Raw genomic sequence first — 27,365 nt, 5'->3', positions numbered from 1 at the left:
AGATTTTACTGAACAGATTTAGATGGTCTGAGTCTCCAGAATTATTGCTCCTAGAGTAACAAAATTAAAAACAACAACAACAACAACGAACAAATCTAAACAAACACCGAAACACCTGAAGAACGATCAGAAAGACTCAGGAATGCTGTTTGCATTAATATTTCAGAAGAGTACAACTTTTGAGGATTTTCTTCCTGCTTACAGTGGTCCATCTGGTTTCACAGCAAAGCTGAAGCAGGCCTCACATCCAGCCTATCCCAAACACCAGTTCAATGCTTGTACTGAGGATTTACTGCGAGATACCTGCCTGCCATCACCCACTGTACACAGTAGAACCATTTGAAAGTTAAACTTAGTATGAAAGAGCAGTAGACTCAACATAAAAGGGCATTTCCCTGCATCTTCTACTTGCATCCATACCGAGTACATCTCAGACACAAATCTCTATTATGTAGATTAATTATTCTGACACTGATCACAGTAACAGTACAAATTTGTTTGAACATGGGTTATTGTGTAAAAATCAGATCATCTCTAACATTCATCCCTCCCTTTGCTTTGGTCTTAGAATTTAAGAGATGGCAGACTTACTCACAAGGCCCTTATTTGGTTTTATTCATTTTCACTTTTAATCTCCTGAATAGGCATGATGCATGAGGAGAATACTGAAAACATGAAGACACTGTTCCTATCTCTATTCCTTATTAAAAAAGGAATCATTCCTGTGTCGACAACAGAAGCCCTTTAAAGGAGTATAGATGCTATCGTAGGTCTGCCTAATCACAGAAGCAGTTATTTATGAAATAATTTACTACAACTTTATTAATTGCTTTACTGTAGTCAAATGCAATTTAAGCATTCTCTTTAGAACTTATATAGTTAAATATTGATCAGTGATCGATAAAAAGTGCTATTTTACAAGGTAATTTTAGAAGATGCTGATAACTTTTCCACTGGTTCCCTGTTCTATACTGACAACTATTTTCCATTTAAAAACTCGTGAAGATCTTGCTTAGTTATTTGTCTCTCATGTAGCATTGAGCAGTCAGCTCCTCTATTTCCAAGTCTGCTTATTACTTTTATTACATGCTGAAGTAAACATTTTTATGTTTTGTTCTGTATACCCCTCACTCAAACTGTTTCACAAAGTCATTTTGCTATTCTCCAAAAATTCTCTTTCTTGCAATATGTATGATCACAAGAACTAAGCTGTCAATGTGCTGAGGCCACTTCCTTTTGCACTAACTTGCCGTTTCGTACTTGCTTGTCCATGTGCATACATCATGGGCCTTTTGTCTTACACATGGTTTCGAAGTTACATGCGGAATGAAGTGTCTGTGTTATTCAGCACGCGCAATGAAATCTTAGTCCTATACAAGACATACAAAAATGCAGGAAGAGGAACAAAGCGAATCAGTGAAGTACATCTCTCAGACCTGCACAGCAATGCACTGCAGTGAAGGTTCCTCTTCTAGGCTTTCAAATCACTATCACCACAAAAGTCATCACCCAAGGAAGTGGTGGAGTCACTGTGCCTGGACGTGTTTAAGGAAAGGGTAGACGAAGTACTTAGGGACATGGTTTAGCGGGCAATACAGGTGGTAGGTGGACAGTTGGACTAGATGATTTCAGAGATCTTTTCCTACCTTAATGATTCTATGATTCTACTCTTTGTGTAGTCTAGAAACTGTATTGTATGTAGATTGAGCAACTGCGGGCATGTGTCCACTCACCATTTTACCACTGAAAAGCAGAATGTATTTACCCAGAGTTGTGCATTGCCTAGTGATCCTCATTAGAAATTCAAAATATCTGGAAAGGGATATGGTAGAGATAGAAGGTTGCTGGCGGATTTATGCCATTATTTCGATATTCTTAAAGATATTATTTTCTTCATGTTTACTTCCGGAGAGGAAAAAGTGTGAAATAACCCTTGCCATAGGCTATGAATATGAACTAGCAAAATATAGGTCAGGGCTTTCAACTCCATTGAGTTGAACAAAATAACTAATCGCAGCAAGACAAAAAAGGGAGAGAAGAAAAAAAAAAGGCAAGAATAGAATTTAATATTAGTTCTTGTAATTACGTGCAAGATCTTGCTTCAGGAACAGCAGATACTGTCTGATGTTCTTTGACTCATGCTCTTAGAAATACAAATTCAAAGCCTAAAATACAAACCGCCAATCCTGAAGGCCCTACAACAAAAACATTAGGAATTTTTCACTACTAGCTCAGATGTCTTTAAAAGACTATCCCAGATACTGTGGGTCATGGAGATAGAAAGTATTCGTAAAGTATTTCTACCTTTTGTAGAAATCTCCAACACCTTCTCCCCAAAATATTATTTTATTTTTGTGCCATTCCTATGAAGAACAGTTAAGGCAAAAGCTCTGGTAGGGATCACATTGCAATCTCCTTATTTTTCCATATAAATGTTCAACCTCTTAAGAAGCCTCTTAGTTTCTACCTTGGTCACAGACATCTGAATTAACATAGGGGAATCATCACCATCATATAGTGTCAGGACAAGCATATCTACATTTAATTTAGATCCATTCCTATTTCACAACCTCAATTAAATTTACAGAGAGTAGACAAGACTAACGATTTTCTCTTCCTTTTTTTTGGAGCACATACTGCCCCACAGTCTACTGGAATCTTACAAGCTTTGTGGGTTCCCAGGAAGAATATTGTTGTGCCATCCAACCACACTGTTGCTGGTATGATGGGATGTTTAACATAGCAGCAGACATAAAAAATATATATATTACAACATATTTAACACAAAATGGAAGAAGAAAGATAAAAAGACAATAACCATGTTCACAGCTATCACACAGAGACACTTATTTTCTGCCATCAACGCTATGAATGTAAAATGCCATGCTTTCTCCTCCCCCCTGGGCAAATATCAGTACTGCCATGGTATTTATCTTACTTGCACATGACTGAGGACAGACAGAAGAAGTTTCTAACAGAGAAGTAATGTTAAAAAAACTATACTCCAGAAGTAGATTAAAATTATTTGATAAAGCATTCAAATGATTTAGAATCATTCAAAATTTCTTAGAAATGAAATCCAAGGTTTCTGTGGAGATCTTGAAAAATGTTGACAGTATTTTTTGTTTTGTTTTAAATCACAAAAAAAATAATTAGAATCAAACAGAAATGTCTATTTGAGTTTGACAAAAGGCATGATCTCATAATCTTTTGGTTAACAAACAAAACCAGACTCTATATCCAGTAAAATGGTTGTAACTTCAGAATTTATGTGGAAGAACTTCTTGCCCATTTAGAACTGCGGGTCCTTAAGCATGAGCCTCTTTCTCTTCAAAACAACCCTCTCTATGTGACAGCTTAAAAAAAAAAAAGAAAAAAGATACAGCAATTCAGTCATCCAACACACTGTAGAATGAAGCAAGTTGATCTTATACAGTGATACATACCTTTGGCAAAAGTCAAATGAATAAAAGATGACAACCTTCAAGCACACTAATTCCATCTCACTGAGAAGCATAATGATAGAGGAACTAAAAGCTATCTCACAGTTGATCTTAGTTTAATTATTTTAATAATTAGTTCTTATATTCTGTAGTCTCCATAAATAAACCAGTCTTTTCTTACCTCAACATCATTTACACATTTTTCTTCTGATCTTATAGAATTTACAGAATGACAAAATGGTTGAGGTTGGAAGGGACCTCTGAAGACATTTGGTCCAAATGCCCTGCTCAAACAGGGACACTGAGAGCAGGTTGCCTGTGACCATATCCAGATGGCCTTCGAGCATCTCCAAGGCAGGAACTTCTCTTGGCAACCTGTTCCAGTGCTCAGTCACTCTCACAGTGAAAAAAAAAATAATAATAATTCCTTATGTTCAGAAGGCACCCTCATGTGTTTGAGTTTGTGCCCACTGCATTTTACCCTCTTCTTGTCTTTTCTAGACACCACTGAAAAAAGCCTGGCTCTGTGTTTTCTATATCTTCCCTTCATGTATTTACACACATAGATGAGACTACCCCCGAGCCTTTTCTTCTCCAAGCTGTAATGGTTCTGTCAATGGGTTTAAAAGTTAAGAATTCTTAAATGGAGGAAAAACCGTGCTCTTCATTTAATATTGGACTCTTGTCTACAATGTCTGATATTACATAACTGAGTTTTCCGCTCTTTGTTTTGGCAGCCAAGCCAGGAGAACTTGAAGATCTAGAAAATGGTTTAAAAAAATAATACAGTAAACAAGATGAAAATGTGCACTTGTTTTCCCTACAAAGAGCTAGTTATTTCTAGAAAATGCGTAGTGGGAAATTGCCCTGTTTTCCATACCAGGAAGTACCAGAACATGGAAGATACAGTAACAATTTCAACATATCCTAGCTTATCACATATCTAGAGTGGGTAGAGAACATTTCAAGTGCAAGCTTATGAGAACCACATGGACTGGAAACATACACATAAGGGAACAGAGGTGAGGAGTGATTTGTGTGCTCAGAGAACACTGTTTTAAAAAAAGTTATTCTATACTCATTTGTTATTTAGCTTTACTATCCATATGCAGAATGATTCCAGAAAAAAAAAAGCAATTCAGGTAACATGAAAACTACATGTAGTTAATAAATGAAAAGAAAGAAAAAAAGAAAATTACCTCCGTGGTTTTCCCATTAATCGTCTGATTTTTCCCCATTCAACTCTTGTCAATTTTCTGGTTTTCAAGTTTGGAAAAGATTCTTTCAGGCATACACAGAAATCATTATCTCCTTCAAATAGTGGTCTGTTAAAACATAATTGGTTCTCTATTAACTACACTTAGCAAACTTTTGTCACAAGATTCTTAAAAAACACTCATCATAAGAAATATACAGAAAATGAAAACTATATTGTTTTGTTTGAGCCTTGCTATCAATGATGTTTAAAAATGTTCATCTCTCTTGCTACTATGGGGAAACTTATATAGTCATTCTGCTTTGTATATAAGGGCATCAAAAGAGACTGCAGCAAAGTCAAAGTGTCATGGAGACACTGCAACTCACTGAAGGAAACCATTAATATACGGCAAGGTATTAAGAATAAAGGAAGGGTCAATAGTCATGTGCAAGGTGATACTGAGGAATAGAAAAACAGTTCCTTTTCCATAAATTCATTCAATAATAAACCTCAGAGGGTTCCCAAAATATAGGAAATGGAGCCAACTTGTCATTGTAGCCCTACAGGAGAGATATACATCATACCACAACTCCACAGTAAAGCAGAGGATCACTATAATAGAAATGAAAGTTCAGAGAACCTATCAACTTACGAACTTCTCTTTGATGCTATGATCTGACATAACACAAAGATACATCTTATGTTTTATGACCGCCTTTTACTTTGTAGTACTACATTCTTCTTGGGCTGAGAAAAGAAAGGAGCAGCAATGGATATGCCTATCTAATAGCAGGTTAAACATTAAAGACCATGTACAACTGAAATTGATCTCACCTGGTGAGAACAAAGAAAAACTGCTAAGGATCATCAGTCATGCTCAAAAAACAGATCAGGGAGTGCATAAAAAGTTTTATTTTACTCAGATTTACTTTTAGTAACATAAGACATCCATGTAAAGGAAAGCAGTTTAAAAGAAAGAGAAAGCATCTGTATTTGATTTGTACTATCACTTGATGACCCTAAACAGGCAAATTGAAGGCCCACAGCATTTACAAGACTGAAAGCTCTGGGATATGGTGTAAGCAGTCTGGGGTCCTCTGATCCTTGTAGTAATAAGATGCTCTTTAGAAGTTTCCAAGTGTAATGAAGTCAATGGAATTTTACAGCAAATGGTCCTACATACATCACCGTAGACAGAATCCAGCTGAAACAGTTTCAATCACCTAATAATCACAGATGACATTCACCAAGATTAAAATATTTTAAAAACTTTTAGCAGGTATATGGCATTTAAATTGATGATGTCAATTTAAGATAAGACTTGGCTAAAATATTTTAAGATTTGTAGAGAGCTCCACATTTCAGTTGACAGCTCTATGCTTTAAACTTTTCTATGGTTCACCTTGCCTAGATCTTATCACTCACAACAACATAAATAAAGTTTTTCTTCATAGAAATATAGTTTCTTAATAAATTAAAGTATGATAGTATCATAACAGGATCATATCTTACTAGCATTACACGCATACACTGATAATTATGAAAGAGGTTTTCAGATTTATCTTCTAAACACAAATTCCTGTTTACTGATAGACCTAAAGCTCCACAGATAGTTACTTGGGAATAAGAAGTTCTTGGACTGTTGTATAATAAGTAAATAAAAATAAAACATTTTAAATGTCATATACTGAAATTACTACTAAGGATAAGTAGGGTTTCCACTCCCCTCCCCCTTGGGAAAAAAAAAAAAAAAAAGGAAAAAGAAACATGTAAAAACTACCTCTTTCAAAAGAAATAACTCCCACAAAAGATGAATTTAGAACAAGCTGAAATGAACATGTAATTTTTCTGGTTGTGGTGAACAGATTTGAAAATGTTTTTCTGTTGCTATGATCGCCTGCTGAAGTTAACAAAAAGAGCTGCAGCAATCCTCCTTATTAAATTTGGAAACAAAAACAGTAATTACGAATAAATTCTGGAAAAGAACACTTGTTAACTGTGAAGCTATCCTTTAATATATTAAATGTCAGTGATTCACATAATAGTCAATCTGTAACAATTTTTACATTTTATTCCTTGATTAGGGACTAGGTTAAAATGGTTTTTTTAAACAATTTATACCATCTTAATAGGTGGTGTTAAGCAATAAGGTGCCATAGGCTGAAGCACAGACTTTGGAAACAACCTGGGAGGTAGATTAGGAAACCCAAGAAGATGCTGACATCCAGGGAACAGCTGAATAGTCACAACTCAGTAGACTGTTAGCAATCACAATAAAAATAACAAGGACAATAGGGAAGAAATATATGTAATAAAAATTTACAACTTTTAGGGAATGAGTATCTTCTGAAAAGGCAGTCTCCTTTCCATCTTCATTGTATACCACTGACCCCAGGGTTCAAAAACCTTAAGCGTTCTGCTAACTTCATAATTGAGAAGCTAAAAAAACATGAATATAATCTTGCAACTGTTAGGGGCAAAGGCTATAAGAAGAAAATTATTTCCATAAAGGAGACATTCCAAGAACTAAAAGAACTACCCAAGTAGGTTGCTCATCACAAAAAAGAAAAAAAATAATTTTCAAGAATAAATTTTGGAGTGTCTAATCAGTATATGGAAATTCACAGTTCAATTTCAGAAAATGACTTGTTTCTATACTAATAGAATACTTATATACTTATACAAAGAACACATACTTATCTATATTAGAATAGAACCATTCATATATGCACCACTTGTGAGCTTTGGGAAGTTTGAGCAGATTACGAAGCCGTAAACCAATCTTCTGTGATGCTTTCTTGTCTGGTGTTGACATCGTTGTACTAAACTTCTATACAATAAAATAAAGGAAACAGTTAAACACAGTCTACTGTTCTTCAATATTCAATATTCTTCAATATTTTCTCGATACAAGTTCACACATTAATGATTGCTACATTTTAATTCCACATATTATTTCACAAAAATTTTTTGTTGTTGCTGCGAATCTACAATAAACCTTACTGCACTTTATCAGCAACGCAATCAAACAAAACAGATGGCAAACTTCAGCAGGATCGATATAACAAATTATCTTTACACAAGAGTCTTCTAAGGAAAGCATTTTCCAACACTGAAACTACATTGCTAATAACAGTATTGGTACTGAAGTACACATAGGCCTCAAATGTTTGAGGTACCACAGAACATTGCCTCAAGTTGGCATATGTGATATGGTAGCTCAAACACCAGCAACACCAGCAACACCAGTTGCCTCACCTGCACTATTGCTTCTACTCTTGATAATCCTTCTTAAACTTAAGATGAAGCTAGCACAATACTGTAACATAGTCAAAGCCCTGAGCAGAATGTCTACTTTTTAAAAAAATGGAAGAGTAACTAGCATGGACATAAGCAATCAAGTTTAAACTAAGTTTGAGAGCTATTTTATAAATTGCGGAAAGGCACTGTCTTAGATCAAATGCATAATAAAAGAACTGTTTAAAGAAGACTGTAGAAAAACAGCTCTGTAATTTCCTGACAGGGATGGCTATCTTGACTAACAGAAGGAAAAATTTATTGAAAACATAACAGCTTTTCAAGAACATCAGTTTAGCTGGGTCCCTATGCCATAATTAGTTGTTATCCTTTCTCAAATGCTCATAAACGACCTTTTGTAGCAACAATAACAGAACAAAGCACAAGGCAGGTATCTTGCAGGAAAAAAAACTGGGAGGAAACAACCTGTTATGCTTAACCACTATCTTGCATATACAGGTCTCCTTTCTTCCACTGGAACTCCAGGAAACAAAGGCTAGCACAATGTCAAGATCCATGCATTAAAGCAGTTGTAGGCTCACATAAAGGTTTTTCTAGCAAAAAACCTCCTAAACCAACATTTAAGTACAAGTGAACTAGGCACAGGACATTATCCAGGCCTTTTGACTGTTAAGAAATCATAGTAACAAAAGAGAGGAATGTATTCGACAAAACGGACCCAGAGAAACAGCAATTGCTACGTCTTCCCCATTCTACACTGCACAATACAGTTCAGAAAGCGTGTAAGGTGCTTATTCAAGTACTACTTGTTCAGTGCAGCCAATCCAGGCTCATAAGGTGATGGTACACAGAGAAGTGATTTTGATGACAAAAGTATTAGAGAGCCAATTCTTTGAGACTAAGTGATGTTGCCCAGTTTAACATAGCAAATAAAGAGCAAGAAAAATAACGGCTGCTCTTCTGTGCTATACCAAGAAGTAGACAGTCAAGTACTGGAGTAGATAAACAAGCTATCTGAACTAGAGGATAGCTTCATTACAGGACCAAGGTAGAGATGGCCACAAATACATTGAAGGCTATAACACTACAGTAAGTTCCTAACTGCTGAAATACATTAAGTTGTATAGAAGTCTTCTAAATGATGTAGTCTGGGGAAGAATCCTAGTAAGTTTTTGACTGAAGTGGAATAAATTTGTGCAGATTACAGGATATGATTGTTTACAGGAGCAAGATGGGCAGTAACTCTGGACTGCTTTCTAGCTCTGTACACTCACGTCCAGCAGCAAAAAGAACAAGCACTCTCATAAACAATTGTAGGAATCCAGTTATGATGAAGAAAATACAAATCTGTTTTGAATTGCGGCTTACTCCTAGCAACAGCTTTCCTCACAGGCACATTCATAAACAGACAGTGCAACCTGAAAAGCAAATATATTCTAATCTTCAACTAAAACAGATAGGCTTGTTCCCATTTTTGGTAAAAATATCTGCATACATGTAGGTACCTGTGGAACCATCACAACCTTCTGATTTCTTTTGGGTGACCTTGTGTTTATTTGTCTGTCATCTTCTTCACAGAAGAGCCGACTCCGTTTTGAATTTCTGAAGGGCTGCACGTATCAAAATTGAGAATGAATTGTAAGAAAAAAAATTAAAATGGATTTCTCCGTTCATGCACACTATTCACAGTGAGAGAAATTGAATGCCTTTTCTCTTGCCACCTGCTAGTTTTAAGGCACATGGTACACAATAAACAGTGCCTCCCAGCAGTTACAAATCTAAGGGCTGAGAGAAGAACGAATTTAAGGTTCAAGGCTTTCCAATGCTAACTATAACCCATTACCATACTGCTCACCCAGTCCCATGGAAGAATTTAGAACCTAATTCCCACTTCTTTCCAGATGAGCTAGGTGTCTAAATACTTGTATATCTAAGCTTAATACATTATTTGGTTATAAACATCTCTCAAACAGTTTGTTCTAAATTTTTGGTTAAAAAATATTTAAACTGTGTTTCGGTATGCTCTCATCAAAAATATTAGCTGTATATAATTTTTTTGCAAGGATCTTATGAGTCTAATAATTTTTATTGTTATTATTTTATTATTATTATTAACTTAATGGAAGCACTTACACTGGAGAATGCTATGAAGGCCATGCCTGAAGAAAGCAAAGCTTGTATAAGCTACAAAACTATCAGATAAGAGAAGAAATTAGAATTTATGCTGACTAAAATTTACTTGCGTGCTAAGAAGCTATAACCCAAAAAGAATAAGAAGGCTGACCAAAAGTGAGAAATTATACTGTAAAAGTGTGTTATGAAGCTTGTCCCTCCTTTCCAACACTTCTGTTTAGTTTTTCCTCAACATTTCATCCTATAATAAAAATACTGAGTTTTCAATGAGGACAAAGCAGTAACCTCTGACTGTCTGTTAGTACTGAAAGCAAGAAGCTTTCCCTTCCATGAAGACTGCAGCCCAGCACAGGAGCCAGTCATAACTGAAATGTCTCTACGTTGCAGAATTCCAAGGCTGCACCTTGTAGCGTTCCTTGTAATTCAAGCTATCAAGAAAGGTGATGAGTAAAGGCCAAACAAACGCAGATGTCACTTCTGTCAGTACAAGTGGCAGAAATTGGTATTGGTATGAAATCTGTAGCTCCCACAATGTGAAGAATACTGATGGCAAAAAAAAAGCCCTCAACAGCAGTCATAAAATAAATCAAGAAAGAGAAATAAGAGAAATAAAACTTCACTAATAAGCATTTATATTTGAGAAAGTTATTTAATAAGCTTGTAACTAATTAAAGTATCTGTCTGAAAAAGGATGTTCCTAATTGAATGAGTGGTACCAAAAAAATTGGTTTGTCCCATGCCATGAGAGCAGCTGGTGCTTTCCCAGGGAAGTGTGTTTTCCCTGCTGGATAATGGTGCTGTATATGTGCTGGACACCTAAGCACATGGAAGAAGAAAACTCCCATTCCTCGTATACTTTCTGAAGCAGGAGAGAGACACACATTGAACGGGGAAGCTATATGTTAGCATGGTAACTGAACAGTACCCACATCATATAAACAGTAATTAGTTTATCATGTTAATTGCTCTGGATGTTGTTTCTTTGTCTTCGTGTACAAACGTTGAGTTCATTTCTTCAAATCTTCCAACTTACTAAACTTTAAAAATAATATTAGATTTAAATTATAATGTCTTTATATTTGTTTATACCATTTCTGCTGACCTGGACAAGCCATCAGCCTAGAAAAGAAAGGTCAGAACTATTCTAACATTTGAGCAAGGAAAGAAATCCACAATCCTGTTTCAATAAAAACTCTTATTATGTTACTAAACTTTTTTTTTCCTTTAATCACAGCATTCTGGCTACCAGACATGGGATCAAGTTCTCTTGAATATTTGCTATCATATTTCAGTATTGACGTTTGAGATGCTGGTTCCAGAACACCTGTTTTTCTCTCCCAAACATGTGTACAGCAGTACTTGATGCTGTACCAGATGAAAATCATGTGCCAACATAGGAACATAAACGCTCCACCTACAAAAAACTTAAAAGTTCCTTCAACTTTCTCCTAAGACTATGTTACCTCAAGAGAACTGCTTTACAACCCTCAATAAAAGCTACCAAGTTCTATCCTAAGGAACCACCCAAACCAACAAACTTTCACAGTCTGAATTACTGACGTCAAACACCAGAATAAAATAACAGGTGTCAAAAACAAACAACATCCAGCTTAGCTAAATAGGTCAGGCATTTTTTGGAAGACTTTTCAGTCAATAGCACAGCCTAAAGCTTCTAGTGTTCAGGGAACTCAATACAGTATAGAAGACTACATCACATCTCTGCAACATGGACCACTGCTAACATATTAATCTGCCCTCTGATCCATGTCCCAGCTTCGTATAAAATACTGAGTTAAATTCAAAGTTTGACTCCTTATTTTCGATACCTACAGCTAGAGTACATAGAGACTAGCAAAGTTTTGATATTAATGGCTTTTGATGTTAATGTTAAGGCTAGTGAATTCTGTTCTTTAGCCCATACCATCCTCTAAATTACTAGCAAAGCTTGCTTCTGTGAGAAGACAACCATTCCTAGGACACAACTGGAAACTGTCATGAACTCTGTCAGGAAGTCAGGCCCATCACAAAGTTCCAGTCACTATCTGGAGCTGCATTTTGTAGACTTCTGTAGTTCCCTAGCATAAGCACATAGCAATGTGTGTATATACATCTCCATGTATTCTACCAAAATAAATACTTTATCTGGGTAAGATTCTCTCTACAGGGAGAGAAGTCACAGAAAAAAACTAGACAACAGATGTTTGTCAGACTGCCTTAATACGCTGCTAGATACTGCTGAGATATTTTGGTTGCGTGCAGAGCTGGCAAGTGCAATAGTTTCCAAACATAATTCTGCCCTTCAAATAAACAAGCACTTCACAATACATAAATTATGATGTGAATCAAAAACAGGTGAGAGCTGGAAAGTTGCTTGCAATTACTGTGGAAGAAGGTGGCATCAAAAAAGTGTGACAGAAAGATGTGCATAGCAACTGAGAGAGTATTTCATATACTCTTCAGGCTGTAGTAAGAAGAGTACACTAAACACAGACGTAGACAAACTAGGCATCAGGTCTGGTGGCAAAACCAAACCAAAAATCAAGGAACTAGGTGAGGTTGAGAACATCTAGAATAATCAAGAAAAGCTTGAACTTGATACAATGGGGAAAGAAATGACAATGGAATATTTCAAACAGAGAGGGGGAAATGGCAAGCCTAAACAATGGACGCATGATCTTGGAGGCTTCAGGCTCTTTGACTTTTACTCCCCTATACTAAGGTCATTCCTTAATTCAAGGTCCCCTTATGAGTCCTCTCAGAACACTGCAGGACATTTCACTGACATTCCTTCATCTTTATTAAAATATCCTCCTCAGAAAGCACAGGGATAGAAGTGACATTTTTCATTCCTTTTCCTTATGCATCAGTTCTGAGCCTAAATTAGAAATAAAATATCTCATGAGATAAAATAAATGGCCGACAAGAGGAAGTGATTACGAGATGTCATGAACAAGGCCAGCAACTTAATTTGTTTGCTTATTCATTTATAAAAAATGCTTTCAATTCATATTGGAACCATATAGACTGCTTGTGAAGCAGACAGTTTAACATTCTGAGATTACAAAACTATGAATTCTCAGACAAATTTTTTGATTGTTGCATTTGATTAACTATATGGTATTTTACCAATCCAGAAGTTGTCTTTTTATTCCTTCTTACCATTTCCACAGTGGAACCAGCATTCTTGCTTTTCCAGATGGGAGTTTTCTGCAGTGAATTATATTTTTCATTCCACGAATTGGACAAACTTCCCTCTGTTGTGAGGAATTCATGCCATTAATACACATACATTATATAAATATATATATATGCATATATACTTACATGTATGAGCCACTATCTGAAAACTAGCATAACATCATCAACTACTACTACATATATATTTTACTTGCAATGTCTTTAGATTCAACTATAAGTAGGTTTTACATTTCAGTAGTTTTTATTAAATTATTCTGAACATCAATTAAAAGAGGACAAGATTTTCAGTCTGAGGAGAAACATGAAAGAACTTTATCATTTCTGAAACAAAATTTAGATTTCATGAAACCTCCTTCTGTGGAATCAGTTACTTCCATTACTTCCCCTGTCAGGGTGACAGGCTGAAACTGAATCTTGGGGAAAATAAAGTGATTAAGCAGGTGCAAACCAACAAGTAAAACAAATTTAACTGAAACAAGCTATATTAATTAAAAGAGATTCACCAAACCATGTCATCTTCCTTGTGTAATACAAGCCTCATCATATGTAACGAAAATTCTATTGTTAGGCAGATTTTAAGTATTCAAAAGATGTACGTAACGCTCACAAAGACAATTTCAAAGAAAAGAAATATATTTTTGAGTTAGCCTACTACTTGCTGGCTGAAAACACAAAGAGATTATGAATTTCCTTCCTAATGTAAATTTTGTCACATGTATAGATCTCACTAAGAATCCTTCTCCTATCTCATCCTCAAGAGAGGAAAAATTACCTCAATTTTCTCATCAAACCCGACGCCAAAGCAATACTTAAGAAGAGACACATTTCAGGAATGCCACCCAGAAGAACAGTGTCTAAACACACCACAACATATGCAGTTTCAACCACCAAGCATTATCAGTCTACAGAGCTAACTAATAAGCATAACAAAACTAATTATATTTTAAGAAAACACAAAAAAAACATCAAAACCAAATATTTTTCAGTGTTATCTGCTTCAGGGTTTAGAGCCAGAAACTAAGCACACGTGGAAGTCAGATTGGGTGTTTCATTTGTACATGTAAATAACACATTATCTTCTTACCTTTCAAGCTCACAAGTGCTTTTGCTGAAGAACCTGAAATATATCAGAAAGTTTACATAAATCATTCCAAAATAAACAACTTATTCATTCTTAATTCTTAGGCAGAAATGAGAATTTAATATCAAAACTTTCACAGTTGAATGAGTGAAGTCAAGACACCCCCACTGCACCAAGTACAGTATTAGATGATTATGACCAAATAAAACTCTAAAGCATATTCAGGCCTTTTTTTCTTCCTTTAGCTTCACACTTACAGAACTGTTTCAGATGCTGAGCACTTTTATTCAATAAATAGTAAATAAATAATATTCTCAACAAGCTTAACGTCTAAATAACATGCAGTTGCAACTATATTACATATTTTACTAGGATATAGTAAGTAACTTTCTTTGAATCATCCTACTAATCCAAAATTCTTCAGCGCCAAAAGTGTCCACAGAAGATATAGTTTGTGTGTGCTGAGCTTGGATCACAAGCAGGGAGCCAGCTACACAATTGCCTCCAGTAGAACCTCCTTGCAGCAGATTCAGGCATTACAAATGTAGACACAATCCTTGTCTTATTTTCACTGTTCAAAATGTGTAGCACACCTATCAGAACTTCATTGCTCCTCTTGCACTACATCTGTAGGACCTCTGCAATGGTTCTGGATGAGAAAAGTAAAAGCTAGGCCTCATCACTATCCTCATGCTCTGCAGTCAGCAAATGGCTCACTAAGAATAAACTGTTGGAAGCACTTACATTAGGAGAAGACAAAGGGAAAGATATTTTCACTTGAAAGTGCTTCCAGGGATTCATGGTTTCCTCTCAAATCAACCCTACCTTCCCACTTATGTCCCATCGTTGCAATCTTTCCTTCTGGCATTGCTTTCTCTTCTGCCCCTCACTTTCCCCAGGTCCCTCCTTCAGCTTCTCACAAACAGCAGTTCCAGAGAGAATTTTTGACTCCAAAGGTCTGGAAACACCTTTGCTTGTGACTCCTCTGTATCTGTGTAGCCCACTAACTTCATAATGCCAGAGATCCTTGCTTCAAGGGGACACATTACAGGGAATGTCACAGAGCCAAAAATGAATTATAGCCCCTTTCCAAGACAAACGAGTATTTTAGCTTAGTGTAGGCTCTTGGAAGTGAACACAGGAGTAGCAAGGACAGAAAAAAACGACGACCTGCATTCCTTATTCTTTCAACATATTTTGTTTGCTGACGATTTATTGTGCTGTTTAAAAAAAAAAATCAATGTTCAATAAAAAAGAAAAAGGAAAGAAGTTTTCTATTTTCAAAAAAAAATTAAAAATCTACTTGAGTTGGAGCAATGAAATGGAACTAGTTTTCCCTCATTGGTGGTTTAGAAGGCCCCTCTCCCAGTTCCTCCCAAGCTGTTTCAACCCACAAGGTGACAGACTTGGGCTACACTGCTGCCCTTCCTGCACATTGCTTTCAAAGGTGAAATAAACTGTGACAGCTTGAATCGTAGAATCACCAAGGTTGGAAAAGACCTCCAAGATCATCTAGTCCAACCATCCACCTACCACCAATATTTTCCCACTAAATTATGTCCCTTAGTGCAACACCTAAATGTTTCTTGAACGCCTCCAGGGATGGTGACTCCACCACCTCCCCAGGCAGCCCATTCCAGAGCCTGACCACTCTTTTGGAGAAGAAATTTTTCCTAATATTCCAACCTGAACCTGCTCTGACACAACTTGAGGCTATTCACTCTCATCCTATCACTAGTCACCCAGGAGAAGAGGCCAACCTCCACCTCGCCACAACCTCCTTTCAGGCAGTTGTAGAGAGTCACTCCTGAGCCTCCTCTTCTCTAGACTGAACAATCTCAGTTCCCTCCGCTGCTGCCCATAAGACTTGTGCTCCAGACCCTTCACAGCTTTGTTGCCCTTCTCTGGACAAGCTCCAGGGCCTCAACGTCTTTCTTCTAGTGAGGGGCCCAACACTGAACACAGCACTTAAGGTGCTGCCTCAGCAGAGCTGAGTACAGGGGGACGATCACCTCCCTGCTCCTGCTGGCAGCACTACTGCTGATACGAGTAGTACATATACAGTATAGTAGTAGTGTGCGTACAGTAGCAGTATATACAGATACAAATAGTATCAGGATGCCATTGGCCTTCTTGGCTACCTGGGCACACTGCTGGCTCATGTTCAGCCAACCACTGGCCAACACCCCCACATCCATTTCTTCCACGTGGGTCTTCCAGCCACTCTGCCCCAAGCCTGTAGCGTTGCCTGCGGTTGTTGTGATCAAAGTGCAGGACCTGGTATTTGGTCTTGTTGAACTTCATCCCATTGGCCTCAGCCCAGTGATCCAACCTGTCCAGCTCGACACTTCCTGCCAACTTCATGTCATCTGGAGACTTACTGAGGGTGCACTCAATCCCCTCATCCAGATCATCAATAAAGATACTGAACAGGACAGGCCCCAGTACCAACCCCTGGGGAACCCCACTCGTGACCGGTCACCAGCTGGATGTAACTCCATTCACCACTGCCCTCTGGGCCCGGCCCTCCAGCCAGTTCTTTACCAGTGAAGAGTGTACCTGTCCGAGCCGCAGGCTGCCAGCTTCTCCAGGAGAGTACTGTGGGAGACAACGTAAAAGGGTTTGCTGATGTCTACATAGACTACTTCAACAGCCTTCCTCTCATCTACCAAGCGGGTCATTCGATCATAGAAGGAGATCAGGTTGGTCAAACAGAACTTGCCTCAGAGACCTAAAAGTGGCTGGTATAGGAACTTGCTTCTATGCAGACCTGGTTTCAAGTGAATTCAGCTCTTGTAACTGAGGTGTAGCTTTATACCTCAAAGATACTACAGGGTAAATTAAAGCCATTGTATATTTCCTGATCCAAGTGAGTTTGAAGTAAAACTGAAATATTTTAATGTAACAAATTGCAAAAAAATTCTAGTTTAAAGCATTAGAATAAATGTAGGATATCAAAATGACAACAGAGACATGTAACTAAGCTTAATTTTACCTCATAAACAATAACTTGTGTGGATTTTCTTGTCAAGTTCTTTTATCTTATCAAACTTCAAGGAAAATGGTCTAATCCCCTCTATTTTCCATTTTGGCAGCATTTCACATACAATCAGGGACACAAAAACTGAAACTAGGATGACCTTCTGAGTAGTAACAGGTTTCAACAAAACACACCCAACATTTAACACAGATACAAACATTTCAGAAACTATAAAGATTACTATTGTTCAGAAGAGATTAAGTTTTTTGAAACTATTCTAATTTTCAGTTGCAATAATTATTGGATTCATACTATTACAACCTCACATTAAATGGCGCTAATTTTGTACACTACTTCTGTTCTGAATACAATTACATAATCACTGCCAGTCTTTTTAACCAGCATTTTAATTACACAGAGAGAGATTAAAGCGGAATATACACATATGCTTGAATGTAAATATCCATTATGACAATCATGCAGATTTCATTTGTGCAAACATTAAACACTTCACAAGAAATGGGCGGAAGCAAAGAAAGAAGGCCTACGCATCACATTGGATGTTGCAACCAAAAGCTATTTCCAGGTCCTCCAGGTTCACTGCATCATGGAGGTGACTTAATACTGGAAGTAAGAGAACTCTGGGATGAAGCACGGCAAAATTCACAACTTGTTGTATGAACTATACTAAGGAAGGGCATCACAGACCCTACATCATTCAAAGTCTTTAAATCAAGTTTACATCTATTTTTAAAGAGAAATAGGCATTTGAAAAGGAAAACATGGAACTGATGCACAGAAATTCCAAGTAAAATAGCCTTTTCTGGCCTTAAAAAAAATCTGTAGAAGAGGTGCAATAAAAATAACTATGTTATAGACTATGAGGCATGTAATAGTATGACATCAGGGAACTTATTAGTACCTAAGAGTCAGGAGTAAGCATGTTTATGTGTTCCATAACACTAGTAAGAAGTTATTTTCAGGAAGTCCATATAAAACCAAATAAAATTTAAAAAATCACCATTACAATAACCTTCAGTCTGCCAGTGCTAGCACCATAAGGACCACGGTTTCTCACACCAGACTGGACAAAAACAAAATCTGCTTCTGCTACTGGCAGCAGTGATCGTGCCAAGGACCTGCTCCCCCACTCCCAAACCTGCTGCTCCGCCAGCACCTGCCCAGCCCCAAACCTGCTGCTCTGCCATCACCTGTCCAGCCCCAGGAGCCACTGCTCACACCCCAGCCTCATACTCCAAGTATGTACCAGAGTACTCACAGAGGATTCCTATGAAGATCACCTAAAATGCCTCCCCTAAGCACTTTACAAACAGTATGAACAGATTTAAAAAGGAGTTCTTGCTCTCTGAACAGTATTTTTATAAGGAGAAAGGCTGCGAAGCAAGAGAAAAAGCACTAAAGCTTTTACCCTTTCCAAATACTAAAGTCAGATTTAAGCATAAAAACAAGCACTGACTTCTCCATGCCTGTCAAATGGGAAGAGGAAGGCTGAGATACTCAATGAGTTCTCTGCCTCAGTCTTCACTGGTAGTCGGGCTTCTCACGCCTCTCAGGTCCCAGAACCTCTAGGCAGAAGTTGCGGGAGCAAAATCCCTCCCAGCATAAGAGTGGAGCAAGTTTGGACTGCTGCACAAGGATGATTGTGTACAAGTCTATGTGGCCAGACAACATGCATCTCAGGGTCCTGAAGAACTGCCTGATGTAGTTGCCAAGCCACTCTCCATCATATTTGAAAGGTCATGGCTGTCAGGCAAACTCAGTGGTGAACAGAAAAAGGGAAACAGCGCTCCCATTTTTAAGGAAGGGAGAAAGGAAGACCCAGGGAACTACAGGCCAGTGAGACTCACCTCTGCCTGGGAAGATCATGGAGCAAATCCTCCTGGAAGGTATGTTACGGCATAGGGAACAAGCAGGTGAACCAGACAGCCAGCAAGGCTTCACCAAGGGCTGATTGTGCCTGACCAGTTTGGTTGCCTTCTATGATGGAGTGGTAGCTTCAGTGGACAAAGAAATTCCAAATGCTGTCATCTACCTGGACTTGTGCAAGGCTTCTGACACGCTTCTGCCCCACATCCTTATCTCTACATTGGAGAAATATGGATTTGAAGGCTTGACTATTTGGTTGATAAGGAATTGGTTGGATGGCCTCAACCAGCAGGTTGTGGTCAATGGCTCTATGTCCGGGTGGAGGCCAGTCACGAGTGGTGTACCCCAGGGGTCTGTCTTGGGACCGGTGCTTCTCAACACCCTTACCAATGACATAGATAGACAGTGGGATCAAGTGCACCCTCAGCAAGTTTGCTGATGACACCAAGCTGAGTGGTGCAGTTGACACAACAGAAGGAAGGGATGACATCCAGAGAGACCTGGACAGGCTCAAAAAGTGGAAGGCCAACAGTATCCTGGGCTGCATCAAAAGAGGGGTGGCAGCAGGGAGAGGGAGGGGATTGTCCCCCTGTGCTCTGCCCTTGTGAGGCCTCATCTGGAGTACTGAATCCAGGCATGGGGCCTCCAGCACAAGAAAGATGTGGAGCTGATGGAGCAGGTCCAGAGGAGGCCACAAAGATGATCAGAGGGCTGGAGCACCTCTCCTGTGAAGAAAGGCTGAGGGAGCTGGGCTTGGTCAGCCTGGAGAAGACTCAGGGGAGACCTTCACTACAGCCTTCCGGTACTTGAGGGGAGCTTATAAACAGGAGAGAAACCAAGTTTTTATATGGTCTGACAGGGACAGGACGAGGACAGTTTTGAACTAAAAGAGGGAAGATTTAGGTTAGATGCTGGGGGAAATTCTTTACTCAGACAGTGGTGAGGCACTGGCACAGGCTGCCCAGAGAAGCTGTGGGTGCCCCAGCCTTGGAGGTTCTCAAGACCAGGTTGGATGTGGCCCTGAGCAGCCTGAGCTAGTGGGGGGGCAGTCGTGCCCATGGCAGGGTGGTTGGAACTGGATGATCCTGACCACTATAGTAAAAGACAACAAAAATAATTTTAGAAATATATTAACAGCAGCAGGAGGGCTAAAGGGAATCTCCATCCTTTACTGGATGTGGTAGGGAATGTGACCACCGAGGAAAAAGAAAAGGCTGAAGTTCTCCGTGTCTTCTTTACACCTGTCTTTAACAGTGAGACCAGTTATCCTTGGGGTGATCTAACCCCAACCAGGAAGTCTGGAATGGAGAGCAGAATAAAATTGTCCCGATTCGGGTGGAGACAGTTAGAGACCTTCTTCTCCATCTAGACTGTTACAAGTCCATGGGGTCAAGTGGGATCCACTCTAGGGTGCTGAGGGAGCTGCAGAGGCGATTGCTAAACTGCTTTTCACTATCTATCAGCATTTCCAGTCAATTGGCAAGATCTCAGAGGACTAGAGGCTTGGCACTATGACTCCCATCTACAGGAAGGGTCATAAAGAGGATCTGGGGAAGTACAGGCCCTTCAGCCTGACCTCAGTGCCAGGGAAGGTTATGGAACAGATCATCTTGAATGCAATCACACAGCATGTGTAGGACAGCCTCTTCTCCCGGGTAACAGTGACAGGACTAGAAGGAACACCTCAAGTAGTGCCGGGGAGGTTCCAGGTGGATATTAGAAAAAATTTATTCTCAGAAAGAGTTGTAAGGCACTGGAATGAGCTGCCCAGGGAGGTGATGGAGACACTGTCCCTAGGGGTTTTTCAGGAAACGTGTAGATGCAGTACAAAGGGACACGATTTAGTGGGCAACATTGGTGGCAGGTGGACAGTTGGACTAGATAATCTTAGAGGTCTTTTCCAACCTTAATGATTGTATGATCTTTAAGGTATCTTCCAACCTAAGCCATTCTTCGACTCTGTGAATATCAGCGATTCTGTAGGGGCAGGTGTGAATGCCCTACTGCTAACATGAAGGCAAAACAGTTCAAACACAGCTTCTCAACTGTTGTCCTTATAATTTAAACAGGAACACAGACAAAAATGCATTAAATTTGTGAAAGATCCTTCAGTTGTTCTTTTAAATAATGAATTTGTAACAGCTGATTACATTTTTGAAAACAGAAGTTACAAATAACCAAAGTGATGTTCCACAGCTACTGATTTTACTAGCATATAAGCACAAACAGGTGTTTCAAGAGCATATCTAAATCAATACAGGTAATTATATCATTTAGATAAGTGGTATTATAATGAGAAAAGTTTCCTCATCAGATTGTTAAAATATTTTCTACTTTTGGCACAGATGAGCATTTATTTTATTGCTGGTTGCAGGAAAACCTCTAAAGCCTATGTCATCAAGGTACATTGCTGGCTCTAAAAATGGTGTGGCTAAGGAAACTTGTGGAGAAGGGAGAAACACAACCCTCTATTACAGGTTGAGTCATTAACCCTCCCAGAGATCATTCACCTACACAAGCTCAGTGCAACTTGTTTTATCAAAGGAAACATCTCAAATGAGTGGCTACTAAAAGAGTAGTTCATTCAGGAAAGCTCACAAAGTTAAAAGCACACACCATACAGAAACCTGAGTTTCAAAGCTTAAGAGCTCCCTAAAACCTTGGGTAATAACAGACCACTAACTTGTAGCTTCCAGTATGGATGGATCAGCATTCCCCTGAGTCCACTAATAAACTGACATTTGCATATTTCCAAATCCTAGTTTAACTCTGGGTGGAAGGCAATTTTTTCAGCTTTGTAAATCCTTTTACAGGACTTGTGCAGATAATAACCACAACACCAGAGCATTTGTTTTAAAAACACTGCATTCTCATGTTGGGTGATATGCTGATACCATGGTGATAGACAATTCTGAAGGCAAGCTGTACAAACAATGGGAAAATGACTGCTGTGGGTACTGTTTAGCAGCAACAAAACATGTCTTGAGCCCTCTCCCAAGTGCTGTAATCTCAAGGCTTTGCTGAGTTTTTGCCTCAAATGCCCAGAGTGAAGCCAGGCTCATGGTTGCTTTGCCCTGGGGATGGAAAACCAAAGTGGTGAGAGGTATGCCCCATCCCTCCTTCGGCTGCCGAGGGAAGTGTCAGAGCAGAACAACTGGCTACACAGGGAAGGGTGCTTGGAACCATGGCTGGAAGATGTGCTGAGGGCAAAGAAGATTACTTCTGCCTTAAATACTACCCTGTGCTGCAAGCTTCCATCTGTGGGATAAAAGATCCTTGTCCCCTTCCCTTCTGTCTATGCTAAAACACGAGCCCCTACAGACCATATTAGTAATGTATACCAATACAGATTTGGCGATATACAGCCATTTTCAGTACTTGCACTGTACAAGGTAACCACTGTGCCACCTATTGCTACCTCATTCTGGCTCTGATTCACCTGTAACTTGCTAGTGTTTGTCTACATACACCACAACCACAACTACAACGCGCAGCAGCAGCTCAGCGGCTCGCTCCTCCTGGTGGCCCCATGCTGATGGCCCCATACAAGCTCAGGATGCCTGCACTTCTCCGAAGATGGCATCTCAGTTCTATGAAACCGATTCTATGGGCTTACTAGTGCACAGGAATGCACGAATACACAGCTGTGTGCCAGGACTAACCCTGTCTGCTAATCACATCTGCACATTACATGCTGGATCAACACCTCACCTCAGCTTTCTGCCATGTACTTTAAAAGCAAGCAATTCACAAATAAGGTTGCATTACTAGAAGCAAGAGACAAGACAGCATTATTTACGTTTCAATACGATCAACTGCTTTTTCCTTCCGAGAGCAAGAGAAACAGCCATCTGGCTTGTGCAGTACAACTGCCCACTGCTTACCTCCGCTGCAGAATCACCAGGAGATAAGGGGAAGAAAAAGGAACTGACTAAAATTAGTCACTCACTGGGCACCAACCCAGCTGTCTGAAGAAACAATTCTGCCTCCAAAGTATAAATCCAATGATTAGTATTTAAAATAATTTCGCACTGGGACCTTTAACACTACAGAATTCTTCTGTGACAGGATTTGCTATAGAGTTGCTCTTTCTTCACAGGACTGTCTGCACACAATGTTACTGTATCCCTCTTCTCCCCCATGCAACATTAGTGAGAAAAGGCTTCAACTACACCAAATGCATGTTAATTTACACACTGCCATCTTTTTGGTTGTTGAGGTTGTTGGCGTTAACTCCCTCCTGCGTTAAGGAGTATCCACTGTCCAGTTGTGCTACACAACTTGCCAGAGGGCAGCAGGTGCTACCAGAACACTGACACAACCTCCACCCAATCAGATTTCCAATTTGAAAGTGAAGCTGCATAGTCTTTCTATGTTACAAAATTTCACTTATCTTGTCACTGTGTTTAATTAGATTTATAGGTGGACACCCAGCCACAGTCCACTATTGAGCGCATTCTACCCTGGAGAAAAGTCACAAGGATCACACATAAACTAGGCATGAGCTATTCTAACATTTTAGAAACTTATTTTTACACCACTATGGAAGATTCCAAACACAGTTTTGAAGTGTTCGTTGTTATTATCTCTTACAAACGAAGTTGTGTACAGAAAGCCATCTGAAGACAGTGTAAATTCAACCTAGACCAAGCTTATCTCTTCATTCAAGCAAACTTGGCAAACCTTTCTGGTGCCCCTGCAGGCAACAATATTGAGTTAACTTCTTGAAATGCATGGTGCCTTCTCTGAAGCTTGAGTATGACCAGAGTAGGAACAATAACCTAAACACTGCTCTAGTGAGGATGGAGAGTAGATCCAGTAAGTGGTGAAATGCTGCTATCTATTAATTATGGCTCTCTTAGTTGATCCGTGACTTGCACTTAACATATTCTAACATGGCTCAGCATAGACAACTGAGCTGTACCAAAGGAAGAGTGTCACTGCTGTCCTTAATTTACAATGATCCTTCATAAATCTCCTTGGTTAAAACAATGGCAGTGACCACATTGAGCTATTAACCCTTTTCTCCCCATAGTTGTAAGGGCTGTAAGATCCATGCAAGGCAGTCAGAAGCAGGATCTCAACCCCAAGCCACCTCTCTCTCGAGGAATCTCCTGTTACAGAAGTAGTTGGCATGTTCACAACCCACGGCGATGCACAAAACAGCATCACTAAAAATATAAACTTACTCTGTCATACATACATTCACCAAAACTACCAGCTGCCCTAGATTTAGCCTAGCATGTATTTGCAGTTCCAGAATGCTTTATGTAAGCGCAGTTCTGCTGGAGCTGACATTCAGAACATCAATAGGCACTAAGCGGCAGGTCTGAAAGAGATTTTAAATCTCTTGGGTATCCCAAAAGTGATTTTTATTTCTTCCTTTTGGAAAAGCAACAATCAGAATAAACTTTAAAAAGAAATGGTTGTTTGTCTGTATACTTTCCTAAATTGCCAAATTTTTTAGTGAATAATCAGAGTCACTTTCTACAAAGACGTATAACTATTAAACTGAAATCCTTTATCAAAATGCCCATTGTCATGACTATGCATTGGCAATAGTCTTGACATAATCTACAAGACTATGGGTCAAGCCATTGAGGAGAGGCCCCCTTTTACCTGTAAACTCCCTTTTGCATTATAACTCAGTGAATAGCAATGGGTTCCACACACAGATCATTGCAACAAAATCTTCATGCATTAACAATCTAACTGTTTTTCCCCTTAGAACAATGCTTATTAAAAACAAAATAGCAAAAAAAAAAAAAAAACATAAAAGAAAATATGCATTTTTTCTACCAGATCTTACCCTACCTCACAACATCACCGCTAACAAAATATTTTTCTCTCTAGAGAACTCTTGTGAATATACAGTTACATATGCACACACAATTATTTGCATACTGAGATAACTCTCTAGGTCATCACAGTGCATTCACAGAGCCAGTAGAGCCCAAGAAGACTACCACTCAGTGCTACGTTGTGTAGCTCCTGTTAATATTTTTGCCATATTAAGTGATTTATTCACAATGTTTATTAATTCAGTCTTAATGAAATACTTCTTACAGGGCTATGTTCCATGTGAATAAGCAAGTGCAGACATACAGCATATTTTAAAATACATTCTACCACACAGTGACTAATTAACACGTGAGTCCTGTATAAATTAATATGAATATCACATGTAAGCCTACAACACTAATGTCTCATGAGCAAGCCTGCAAGTCAATACAGTAAGAAACACATACTCCATAGCTAAGTAAGGTGCTGCACAAAGACCTGTAACATTGATCTTGTAAAAACACAGAAGTACTGGTCTGAAGTGTACATTTATGTGAACTGTTATACAAAAGTAACATGTACAAGTAACTGTAGGTATGACTTACGCCTGTCTACAGGCACCCACCTACCCTCTCTGTAAGCACTGAATTCACACTCAGTCTGTTCCACCTCATTCAAAAGCATCATCTTGTGCACCACCCCTTCAAGACACACAGGTTCAGCCTTCCAAACTGCTGCTCACAAAGGCCACCCTTTCCTCTGTCAGCCTCTGAACCTTCTTTGCTCAGATGCCATCTTCAGCTATAAGTGCCAGGACTTAAAGTACAGCAATGATTACAGGAGCACGTGATAAAACACAATGATTGGTTTCACACTATGACTTGTCATGTGGTTTCAGACTGAGGAGCATGCCAAAGCAGAGGGGCAGGCACTGAACTACTCCCTCAGGTGACCAACAACAGAACCCGAGGGAAGGGCATGGAGCTGAGTCAGGGGAGGGCCAGCTGGGGGTTAGGGACAGGTTCCGCCCCAGAGGGTGGTGGGCACAGCACCAGTGCCAGAGTTCAAGGAGTGTTTGGAGAATGCTCTCAGACAAAGGGTTTGGATTTTGGATGGTGCTGTGTGGAGCCAAGAGTTGGCCTCAGTGATCCCTATCCCTTCCAACTGTGGATATTCTATGATTCTATGACTATGAATCCTGCTTATCATATCACTATAAACAAAAGGGTTCCAAAAATACCTGTAATAGGGTAAAGGGAAGACTGCAATACAGTGAGGACTAAAACTACTATATATATACATATATAAAATATATTTATATGTATATTTAATAAGCTTCAACTCATAGAATCATAAAACCATTTGAGTTGGAAGGGACCCCTAAAGGTCATCTAGTCCAACTTTCCTGCAATGAACAGGGACACCCATAGTTTGATCAGCTGCTCAGAACCCCTCAAGCCTGATCCTGAATGTCATCAGGGACAGGGTACCTACCACCTTTCTGGGCAGCCTGTGCCAGTGCCTCCCCATCCAGATCATAAACAACTTCTTCCTTACATCCAATCTAAATCTCTCCTCCTTTAGTTTGAAACCATTTTCCCTTGTCCTGTCACAGCAGACCGTGCTGGAGAGTCTGTCCCCTTCTTTCTTACAGCCTCCTTTTAGATACTGAAAGGCTGCACGCAGGTCTCCCTGGAGCCTTCTCTTCTTCAGGCTGAACAGCCCCAGCTCTCTCAGCCTGTCCTGTAGGCTGAGAGCTCTGTTCAGCCCCTACTAAATACCAAGGAACCCTTGGGTTATTTTTTCCAGCAGGCAGTTTAGGGGTCTTATAGCACATGGTAACAGCTCATCTAGAAACCATATCACACATACGTTGCCCCACTGACTATTTCTAATATCTCTGAAGAGCACAAAGGAAAAACAACAACAAAACAAAACCTAAAGTAAGGCATGACCTTTATGCACCCCTTTCTCCCTTCATGTTTTCTCATTCTGGCATACTAGCAGCTTCAGTTACTCACTTGACAAACGTCATCTTAAGAAGACCGCAACAGAATTTAGGAGGACAACATGTCAGTAGGAACATTTTACACTGAAAATGCCTTCTCTTATATCACTTAAGTACACGGTGCCTTAATCCACGCCCAAAGAAAGGTGCGCCTTTCTTATCCATGCTCCAGCTTTCACTTAGCCCTTGTGCTCTCTGGACAGCAGGCTCACACAAACCCTACGCACAGGTCTGGACGTGGGCGCACCTGTCTGCTCGTACCCCCTTCCCACACGACCAGCCTTCCCCCTCTCGCACACGACTCGGGGTCCCGGAGGCCTTCGCCAGACCCCGCGGTGCCCGCAGCCCCCAGCGGCGCCCGCCCCGCCCGCGCTACGCGCCCCCACAGCCCGCAGCGC

General features: G+C 39.5%; 1 protein-coding gene across 5 annotated transcripts in view; it reads right to left on the bottom strand.

The window, feature by feature from the left end:
- LIN9 (lin-9 DREAM MuvB core complex component) overlaps positions 1-27,365 on the bottom strand; it is a 48,187-nt gene that overhangs the window by 19,983 nt on the left and 839 nt on the right. For 3 of the 5 annotated variants that reach the window (XM_021392586.1, XM_021392585.1, XM_021392587.1), the window contains exons 2-6: positions 14,315-14,347; positions 13,192-13,286; positions 9,405-9,509; positions 7,338-7,471; positions 4,643-4,768 (exon numbers count right to left, since the gene is read on the bottom strand). In XM_021392586.1, coding sequence (XP_021248261.1) covers positions 4,643-4,768; positions 7,338-7,471; positions 9,405-9,509; positions 13,192-13,286; positions 14,315-14,347 — 493 coding nt within the window. Of the gene's footprint in view, positions 1-4,642; positions 4,769-7,337; positions 7,472-9,394; positions 9,510-13,191; positions 13,287-14,314; positions 14,348-27,365 lie in introns of those variants that run through there. The other 2 variants (XM_021392588.1, XM_021392589.1) reach the window with 2 other exon arrangements.

The sequence above is a fragment of the Numida meleagris genome, chromosome 3, assembly GCF_002078875.1.
Source record: "Numida meleagris isolate 19003 breed g44 Domestic line chromosome 3, NumMel1.0, whole genome shotgun sequence".
Taxonomy (NCBI): domain Eukaryota; kingdom Metazoa; phylum Chordata; class Aves; order Galliformes; family Numididae; genus Numida; species Numida meleagris.
Note: the sequence above shows the minus strand (reverse complement) of the source record. Positions and strands in the feature narration are given on the sequence as shown.